The sequence below is a fragment of the Dendroctonus ponderosae genome, unplaced genomic scaffold (genome assembly GCF_020466585.1).
Source record: "Dendroctonus ponderosae isolate FM_Combo_2020 unplaced genomic scaffold, Dpon_F_20191213v2 Dpon_F_20191213_1, whole genome shotgun sequence".
In the NCBI taxonomy this organism is placed as follows: Eukaryota; Metazoa; Arthropoda; class Insecta; order Coleoptera; family Curculionidae; genus Dendroctonus; species Dendroctonus ponderosae.
This window is the reverse complement of record NW_026017110.1, coordinates 8,253,042-8,262,614: the sequence shown is the minus strand read 5'-3', so window position 1 is coordinate 8,262,614 and position 9,573 is coordinate 8,253,042. Positions and strand designations below refer to the sequence as shown.

The following is a 9,573-nucleotide window of genomic DNA, read 5'->3' as shown; positions in this document are numbered from 1 at the left end:
TAAGGCTATTAGGTGAAACATAAAGCATTGTATGCACCACAGGCGTTACGGAGATAATAATGCCCATCAGGCCGAAACCTATCCCTCGGGCCAAAAGCCCTCGGGCTAGTTCGGCCCTCAGGGCATTATAAGGTCCGTAACGCCCTTGGTACATAAATAGCTATTTTGCCCTCGATATTTCCCTGGAATGTTTATGTGTAGATAAGAGTTTGTTGTAAGGCAAATAATCCATATATAGAAAGTTTTCTTGTGTGTTTATGTTGGACATATTTATTTGCAGAGAAGCGCCCGCCGAAACCAAACATGGCTCCGAAGAAGTCCTCAAAACCGAATGCCTACATAGTATTTGCTCAAGATCTGATGAATAGGCAAGGTGGTCGCAAATATAATTCATTAAAGGAAGCATGTGACGTTGCAGGTCCTATTTGGGCGGTAAAACTTTCCTTCGACTTTCTTAAATATTCTTTATGCCAGTTTCCGTTTCCATTTACAGAGAATGTCCCGAGAAGAGAAGGAGCCCTATGAAGTCAGGGCGAACATAATGAGGGGCGACACTCATCGAAGAAAACTTACCACTGAAGGTGTGGATGTTGAAGCTTTCACCTCTCAGGAGCAAGAGAAAATCAATGCCGAAGAATCGGCTCGGGAACAGATGAGAGCCACTATCCAAATAGCACAAAAAGACAAAGGTTTGCCTGATTGTCTCCAGAATTTCCAGCAACTGATTAGCACAAATATTTCCAGTATTGGATAGGGAAGTTTTCCTGTTGGTACACTTTAATATGTTCTGCTATCAAGCCTCAACGGACCGCTACTGGCCGGCGGAAGTAGCCGTTTTAGCATTCAATCTCAGAGATGGTGTTTTAAGTGAACATATTTTTCACTCTATTATCAAACCAGGTAACATTCACTTGAGCTTGATGGGTGGATGAATTCTAAGTCAATTTTCCTTGCCAGGGCCGCTTCCTATCGGTTACAAGTCCGACGCCAAGTTGCATTCCGATCAAACTCATCTATTAGAAGTGCCGTTTGACCGAGAATCCAACGCTCATGTACTGTATGAGAGTTTGAAAGAGTTTATGCAGGTAACAATTTTCTTGCCACATCTAGACCAAACAAAGCGCAACCGTGACACGCTCGCGATTTACAGTAGCGAGCCTGTAATTTGCACTAAACAGTATTTGCTTTAAAATCTAATTGAAATATAAAAAAAAATCAACTATTTGTTGCAGAGACATAAAAAGGCCGGAGCAAAGGGCTTGCCTGCGCTGTACGCAGATATAAAGCACGTGAAAATGATTCAAAACATTTTGGATCGTTGGTCTTTAGAGTACGATTATGAAACTGATCTGTTTAAGGTGATAAATTTGCAGGTAAGTAAACTTAACAAACCGAGACGATTTGAAACTGATCCCAGGTAATTTGCAGGCTATGTTCCATGTGCTGAGAAATACAGTTGCAGGTGAAGAAGTTTGGCATACGCCAGCATTCAGCGAGCGCGAATTGGAGAAGGACGTCTTCTCGTATTCTCCAGAAATTGCCTGTCCAGTAAGTTGAGCCAGTCGTGCGAATTCTGAGCGATTAATGCGCGGTTTTCCAGTTCCATGCATGCACGCCCAGGACGCTTTATTGCAGCCAATCGATAGTGATAAGATATGCTTTTATTATTTGCGACAATTGCTGCTCTGATCTGCACATTGATCTTGTTAGTGGCCAGCACGTGCCTCTGGAATCTTTGGCTAGCAAAGCGACGAGCGCGGCCAGTAGCATGAGCGGTTTTACCGTTCAGTCCAGCAAGAGGAAAAATCCTGTAAGTACACCGCTCCAACCGATTTCAACCGTTTCTACCAATGTTCCCCAATTTAGAACCAATACTCAGAAATTAGTGATTTTAACTCCTCCAGTAACGCGTGGGAAGTTGCGTCTTGCACCAGTAATTACTCAATTTCCACAGTGGTTTCTCAATCAGAGGATGATTTTCCGGAATTGGGCGGTTTCAAGAAGAAGGATGTAAGTTAATTTTCAGTTCTAATTTAATCGGTGGAAATAATTGCCTTATTCTTTCCAGCCCTCATCGAAGCTCCCGCCTTTGGGTTGGGTGAAGAATACCCAGACTTTTACTGGTGGTAAGTTAACAAAATTTATTTTTACTGAAATGCGCTTGGTTTTGTTGGTCGTTGTCGTTCCCTATCAGGTCCTCACTTTCTCTTGTTCCCTATTTTCCATGTTCCCCACTTTGTATAATTAACATTGATAGAAACCCAAACTGTTTTTAGCGGGATCCGGTCTTAATGAACGACTGAAAAATCTATCGCTTGCCTCGGAAAACAGTGGTAAGTGTAGGTAGATGATGAAAGTGACGTTCAGTTTATTGTTTTTCGTAATTTTTTAAGGCCCGTCTCCAGGCTTGAGTAGTTCAGATTTTCCGGCAATGTCGGTTGGTCGCGGTCGCCGACCTAAACCTAAGTCACAATAAAGTGTTAAAATGTGTTAAAACTGACGACCCAAATCAGCGATTTAGAATACAGAATGTTATTTTTTTCTATTTGGAATCTATATTTTAACGTTTCACTCGTTGTGAGTGTTGTTATTTGTGTTTTTAATCACATAATATTTAACAAAAAATATTGCAGCAATATAATTAATTTGCATCTAAAGTATAGGTTTTTTTCTGTTTCTGAATTAACAAATCGTGTATTTTGTAAAGGGTGTAGTTTCACTTGTAAGGAATTGCACACTTTAATACACGATTTGTTCATTCATTTTATCAAGTGTGTACATACTATTTCCTTTTTTCCTTTCTAAGAACCTCCTCGGGCGCAATTAGTTGATGAATACGCGAAATTTGGCTCAAGTAGGGTTTTTTGCCCATAAATATTAGCAAAGTAGGGTTTTTTGCCCATAGATATTTGGAGACGGAGAGTTTTGTTGATTGAGTCCTGTTGTGGAGGAAAATTCTTTGATTGAATTTTAAACCGTTATTTAAAACCTGGCGGTTTAAACTCGATTTTTTTTCGTTTCGAAATGTTCTGATGAAAGAAAGATGGTTGATACAAATTGAATGCACCCCGTGGTACAACGAGGAATTTCTTTGGCTCTCTCGCCGTGATCGAGAGTGAGAGCAACATATGCAAACATATATAAATGTGTGGCCCTGTCGCTCTTTTCCGATTTACGAGGGCAGATTCCTAAGTGATGTAGCTTTCAATCCAAATCCGTTTTATTTGAATTATTACCTTAATGAAAAGAGGATGAAAATTATGTTTCGATCGTTTCATCCGCCATCAAGTACACATCTCTTTATTCTGCACACAACTAGAGGGTGTTTTTTGATAGTTTCGTCGACAAACTGATGGAAATTTATCTGAATAAGCCCTGGATTTTTGAGTAAGCTAAAAGTGTGAAACACTCATCAGTTTTCTTTGAATCGTTTAAATTTTTCCTGAAACTGCGTTCTCGAAATATACAGAATACATGCTTTTAGTAGCGATTTGTTTTGAACTACGATCGATGATTTCCCGCTAAATAAACCGTCAATAGATCAATCATTTTACACGATCCTCGAATATTTTTGAATCTGCACTTGACGGAATGCGTAGAAGTAGGGTTTTCTTGCGACAGTGATATCGAAAAGTCCACGGCCGATGCAACCATAGTCACATAGTAGGCCCAACCGCCGAAATTGCGTGGTGAGCAAGGCTGACCGTGCAGGCCTAAAAGGTACATTTAGGCGGTTATGCACCGATATCCTCCACCAATGTGTACACACCATTTTCGTTTTTTCTGTAAAATAACCTCGAGAGTAATTATTTGATGAAATACCCAAATTAGTTACTTTTTTACAGCAATATATTTGGGGCCGTTTCTGAGTCCGCAGTGTTTTGAGTTTCAAAGAAAAGAAATTACAATAAACAATTTAATAACAGTTTACAGGTTTATTCGCATATTAAGTACAGTTTCCAATATTGTAAAGACGAACGAGTTTGCACACTGTTTGCCTGAAGTTCTGGACGCTTTCGTCTTGAAGTTGTTGGTCAAATGCCTGAAAAAAAAACCCCGTTCATTTGCTTAATGTTCAGCTTTGAGCCACTTGCCTCGTTATAGACGATTGTTGGGACGAATTTTGGCCGAACTGCGCTGGTATCGGCTTCAGCTTGCAGCTGCAAGTCAGTTCCTTCTCTTGTTTGGTAGCATTTACTCATCATTTCCTCAAAGTCCACGTTAACCAACCGGGCGCACTGAACGGTTTATTTTTTAAAAACTCATACAAAGCTCTCAAGCGAAAATTTTACCTTTTGCCCATTTTCATTTGCACCGAATATTGCAAATTTATATTCATCCATAAAGCATCTTAGGTATTCAACCTGCAAGTCTTGGCTGGGTATTCTGGTTAAGGCGCACGACATAATGCGGTTGCCTTTACATTCTTGGGAGCCGTGTTGGCAAGTGAATTTTTGCCCATTTTCTTTACTCTGGAAAAATCGATTTTGCCACATTTGCTCAACGGACATCTAGAACTTACGGCGCTTTTTCCAAATGGGATAAACCGGATATTCACGTAGTCCTTGATGGTGTTCCAGGTCGGGTATAGTTGATTAATGAGGAAATTTTGGCTGTCCGGGCAAAGGGATTCAAAGTAGAGAGCCACATTTATCTGCAAACATTTTTTCCTGGCAAAATATCAGAGAATTTAAATAAATTACCTTGTTTGGGCGTTCGTACGCTCTTTGTCCATTAGTTAGTATTACTAAGACGCTAAAACTTAGTACTAATCGGTTCACGTTCCACATATTCGTTATTACTAATGTCGCAGATTTAAATCTAGTTTCGGAAATATTCCTTTTATCGACAATCCCGCCTTGAAATGGGTTTTTTCTTTCAACGAGGTCTCGTCTATTGGAGTCTATCTGGTTCCAAATTGATTATTAATATCTTTTCAACACCCGGTATCTTTTCTTGGTTGCTATCGAGTGCTGTGAAGCTCTAAGGTTGTTGATTGTGACCAAAGATTCCAGTAAAGTTTTATTTTTGTGGGCATCATAAATTCAACCTTCTACCAATCGACGCTCGACGGTTGTACAACACTTTCACCTATTATGATAAATGCATATGAATACGCACCAACCAGCACGGTTTCAGCCAATTGCATCATTTTTTTGCGATAAAACACGCATATAAATGTTTAATAGTCATTTTGGGTTTTGGCAGTTTGTGGAGTTTTTAGCGATTTTTTCCCCTACTTAATTATATTACTCTTTTCTCAAATGGAAAATTGTTTTCAAGTTTTTACGTTTCATATTTTTCTAGTGAAACAACTGGTTTCAGAGAAAGTTAGTCGAGAGAAGCTTTAAATAATTAGTGCAAGAGTTTTTCTTGATTTTTGTTTGCAAGTTTGGTCTATTGAAAACCAACAGATTTGTTGCCTGTGGAACCAAACTGCTTAAAAAATAGGTTTTTCTTAAAATTAGCATTCTTAATTTGTTTAATTTTTAAGGAAAAACTGGCATTAAGGCGAATTTTTCTATGAAATAACAGTGTATTCTCATAAGGTTTGTTATTATAATTAGCATCACTGAACATTTTCCACGGGAATTGGGAACATTCGGTTTCCTAATTGAATTAATTTACGTTCTAACTAATAGTCTACTTAATAATTAAAAATGCTTTAGACTATTCAGTTCGATTAACAAATCACCACGTTGGTTTGCCTGATTATTAATTATCGATGTCTAGAGCATTTTTTGTTTCAATTTTTAATTCTGTCGATATCTGGCGGTATCTTGGGAGTGCTCTGAGCGACAACATGACTAGAAGGGTTAAAACAGTGTAAGAAGCAGAAGTGAGTTTTTTTTGACATAATCAGCTTAGTTCGTACCACTAATTAACATTTAAAGCTCGAAAGTCGATAACAAAATGAGAATTTATTGCTACATATCCATAAATAAACTGAGTATAATATAATCAAACGTTTGCTGGCTTGATCCGATGAGTAACTTGTTAGATTTTAGTCTCCTTAGAAAAATCGTTTTATGAAAAATATCTTATTTATTCAAAAATACTCAAATCCTAGCTCGTAAGATTTATTATACTGTTCACCTAATTAAACCGCTGTCGTTTACTCACTAATAAAACTTGCTTCGGATTTTTAATCTTCAGTGGGAAAACCTAATCATTAAAAATATCCAATATTTATGCCTCTACCTACTACAGGTACTTATTGAGGAATACTTATTTAAAACACATCATTTGACTATTCGATATGATCACATTGATATTATTTGCCCTTAGTATAAGGGGAGCTCGCATTCGAGCTCCGGAAATCCTTCTAGATCAAACTGCAGGCGTTGTTTTGGAGCTTGTGCTTGTTCGAAGAGCTGAATCCCGAGCAACATTGTTGCCTGTGCGATTTGCTGAAGTTCGGTTGGCTTTTGCTGCTGGAAAGACAACTTCTCATCTAAAACCATTAAATTTACCATAGTTTGCCCTTCGGAATATCGAAAAATTCCCTTACAAGATTATCTGAGTTTGTGATATCGCCATCACTTTTCGATTCCGGGATCTCTTTGTGATTGCTATGTTTTCCCAGGTTCTTGGCATATTTGTACATTGCGCGGCCGAATTCCGGTGTATGAACTGGACTGCAAATCTCCTGAAAAAACCTTTACTTTTCCACTCGATTTCCAGATGGAGATTTTCGGAAACTTACAGCTTGTCGCGGCTCGATTTCAATGGGAACATCGACGATTTCCACTTTTTTTGTTGGCGCGTCCAGGTGATTTGGTTCCTTTCTTTTCACCAGAATTCCTGAAGTTGGTAGGCTGGGCGAGTCGGTTGAACTACTACTACTACTACTGGGCATGAATTCTATAGACTTTCTTTTTCTGGAATATACACGAAGGTTTGTTTAGTGAATTAATTAAAACAAGTGAAAGTTCGTTGAGACAAAAAGTTTCCATGTTGTTTGTGTAATTGACATTTCTGTTAATTTGTTTATTTTATTTAACCTGACGGTATAAAATTGAGTTTTTTCCGTTCGAAATGTTCTAACAAAGGCGGTTGATCCAGATTGAATGCACCTCGTAGTACAACAAGCAATTTTGTTGGAGCTCCCGCCCTGATCAAGAGTGAGAACAACATATCGGAAATCTGTGGCCTTGTCGCTCATTTCCGAATTACGAGGGCGGATTCCTAAGCGCTGCAGCTTTCAATCGGAATCCGTTTTATTCGAATTGTTTTAGGAAAGAAAAAAGGGGGGAATTACGTTTCGAACGTTCCATCCGTTATCAAGTACTGGCGTGTTTATTCAGCACTAGAGGGTGTTTTTTGATAGTTTTGTCGATAAACTAATAGAAATTAGCTGAATGAACCCCGGATTTTTGGGAAATCTAAAAGCGCGAGAAACTCATCAGTTTCCTTTGAATTGTTTCATTTTTTCCCGAAACTGCGTTTTCGAAATATACAGAATACATTTTTTGAACTATTGATGATTTCCTGGTAAATAAGCCGTCATTATTCGATCAATCTTTTTATACGACTTCCGAATGGTTTTGAATCTACGTCTGAATAATCTGCACTTAATAGAATGCGTGGAAATAGGTTTTTCTTGCGATCTCGACATCGAAAAGTCCATGGCCGATGCAACCATAGTCGCATAGTAGGCGCAAACGTCGGAATTGCGTGGTGAGCAATGCTGAGCGGGCAGGCCTATAAGACACATTTAGGCCGTTGTACAATAACATACTCGGTAAGGTTGAGGAAAATTTGTTGGATCATTAGAAGTATTTCTGTTCTCAATCTGGAAAAAGGTTCAAAACTTATGAGGGAAAAGCGATTTTTTTTTAAATTTCAACGCCTTCAATCTCCGAAACGATGTGGTTTACGAAAACCGGATTAACCGTGTATATAAAAAAAAATTGATCATATTTGGGGCCATTTGAATATTTTCCAATAGAAGATGCAAAATCACAAATTCGATAGTAAATCTTCAAGTTGAAATTTCAAAGCTTAAACCCGGCAGAATCTCAATTACCTGTCCTCAAAATGAATGCTCACAGTTGAGCCGGAGTGGCAAACAGTCCGAACTGGGGAGCTATTGGGGGAGCTCTCCAAACTAGTCCTCAGACTCTCCTCCCTGTTGGCTCGCTCGATCTTCTCCAGCTCCTTTTGGCTGATTGGCGGCCCGAAGTAGTTGGCAGGATCCCAAAGCGACGTTGTCGCCCCCTCTGAGTTGGACCGAGTGCCTAAACAACAACCACTCAACTCATCTTCACTTCCATTGCTTTGCACTTCTACCTCGATTGCTTATTGCCGTTTTAACCGGGGAGCTGGCAATGCTTCTTCTGGCCACGTCTTGGAAAGTTATCGGGGAATAAACCACTGTTCTTGCGCCCAAGTCTTTCAAGCTGCCCGGGGTGGAAGTGGTGCTGTTGACTGCACGCACCACTTCCTTGGAAGTTGACATGGTGGTCAGGTGGGTTCTTGGAACGGGAGTTCTGCACTCCCTGCCCTGAAGCCAGTAGGTCTTCATTGTGCCTGCAACTTTCCAGGTGTTGGGGTGGTTGCAATTTTTCGAAGAGTTTGCTCAACCTTTTCCTTTGATCTGAATTTCGCCTCTTTCCTGCACTTTATAGGAGGGCGGCAGACAGTCCCTCGTGTACTCGGAGATGTGGATCTTCATTGCTTCACTCGAAGACTCCATTCGGGATGCTGTGTTTACACTGTCGCCAAAAAGGCAATATCTGGGCATTTTGAGGCCCACAATTCCAGCTACCACAGCTCCTGAGTGGACGCCTACACGAATCCGAAGATGCTGGCCTTTGAAAAAGCACCAATTTCTCACACTATTCAATTCGTTCAAGTTTCGCCTGCTACCTACCAGTGGAGGGATCCTTGAGGTCAGTTATCGCTTCCACCATGTCTAAGGCCATGTCGCACACTCTCTCCGCATGGTTTCCCTCTTTGGCTGGAGCTCCACTCACTACCATATAAGCATCGCCGATGGTTTCAACCTGCGTCCCGCAGCGTGTAAAGAGTGATTGTGGTTGAGTGACCAGTAAGAGTATGTGATTTTTTTGATTTCAATGTTTAGATTGTCGTCTGGAATGATCAAACACTCACTTTGTAAACCCGGTTTCGTTCAGTGAGTCGGTCAAATATCGAATACATGCCGTTTAGCATTGAAACCACCTCCATTGGGGTGATGCGGCTGCAGATCTCCGTAAAGGTCACCACGTCTGAGAATAGGATGGAAACACTGTCGAACATCTACAAAGGAAAAGAAATGAGTTTATTCGGGCTTCCGTTGTGTTTCTAAAGTGTTTTTCTTGCAACGTTTGTTAGCAAATCGAATCATTACCTAAAGTTCCGTAAGGGTTCCAAAATCATTAACGGCTGAGACGGCTTGTGATGGTAGATTAATTTGTGCGGATTATTGCCTGACACTAACCGTTGTATAATACCGCAAAGCAGTTGGTGGGAGCTCCACAACCAGTACGTAAAAACGAACTGCTAGGTTTCAGCAGGCAAAAAATAAGGAGGATAGTGGCCTTTTTAACAGGACACGCCCCCTGCAAA

General features: G+C 40.1%; 3 protein-coding genes across 4 annotated transcripts in view; 1 reads left to right on the top strand and 2 right to left on the bottom strand.

The window, feature by feature from the left end:
* LOC109541639 (protein maelstrom 1) overlaps positions 1-2,657 on the top strand; it is a 4,201-nt gene extending 1,544 nt beyond the window's left edge. The window contains exons 2-12 of the mRNA XM_019910525.2: positions 281-432; positions 494-689; positions 745-900; positions 958-1,085; positions 1,233-1,373; positions 1,429-1,548; positions 1,601-1,810; positions 1,867-2,010; positions 2,069-2,126; positions 2,277-2,333; positions 2,394-2,657. Of these exons, the coding sequence (XP_019766084.2) occupies positions 304-432; positions 494-689; positions 745-900; positions 958-1,085; positions 1,233-1,373; positions 1,429-1,548; positions 1,601-1,810; positions 1,867-2,010; positions 2,069-2,126; positions 2,277-2,333; positions 2,394-2,476 (1,422 nt within the window). The 5' untranslated portion in view covers positions 281-303 and the 3' untranslated portion in view covers positions 2,477-2,657. The remainder of the gene's footprint in view (positions 1-280; positions 433-493; positions 690-744; positions 901-957; positions 1,086-1,232; positions 1,374-1,428; positions 1,549-1,600; positions 1,811-1,866; positions 2,011-2,068; positions 2,127-2,276; positions 2,334-2,393) is intronic.
* Positions 2,658-3,902: 1,245 nt separating this feature from the next.
* LOC109541629 (GILT-like protein 1) lies at positions 3,903-4,888 on the bottom strand. Its single transcript, XM_048660495.1, has 5 exons — positions 4,704-4,888; positions 4,523-4,654; positions 4,293-4,472; positions 4,095-4,238; positions 3,903-4,042 (listed from the first exon to the last, which is right to left on the bottom strand). The coding sequence occupies exons 1-5, from the start codon at positions 4,788-4,790 to the stop codon at positions 3,947-3,949; spliced, it is 639 nt and encodes a 212-aa protein (XP_048516452.1). The 5' UTR covers positions 4,791-4,888; the 3' UTR covers positions 3,903-3,946.
* Positions 4,889-5,522: 634 nt separating this feature from the next.
* The window catches only part of LOC109541640 (soluble guanylate cyclase 88E), a 25,658-nt gene continuing 21,607 nt past the window's right edge, over positions 5,523-9,573 (bottom strand). The window contains exons 9-16 of one of the 2 annotated variants that reach the window (XM_048670454.1): positions 9,118-9,264; positions 8,876-9,008; positions 8,587-8,814; positions 8,293-8,538; positions 8,030-8,240; positions 6,707-6,881; positions 6,512-6,649; positions 5,523-6,454 (exon numbers count right to left, since the gene is read on the bottom strand). In XM_048670454.1, coding sequence (XP_048526411.1) covers positions 6,326-6,454; positions 6,512-6,649; positions 6,707-6,881; positions 8,030-8,240; positions 8,293-8,538; positions 8,587-8,814; positions 8,876-9,008; positions 9,118-9,264 — 1,407 coding nt within the window. In that variant the 3' untranslated portion in view covers positions 5,523-6,325. The remainder of the gene's footprint in view (positions 6,455-6,511; positions 6,650-6,706; positions 6,882-8,029; positions 8,241-8,292; positions 8,539-8,586; positions 8,815-8,875; positions 9,009-9,117; positions 9,265-9,573) is intronic. The other variant, XM_048670455.1, reaches the window with a different exon arrangement.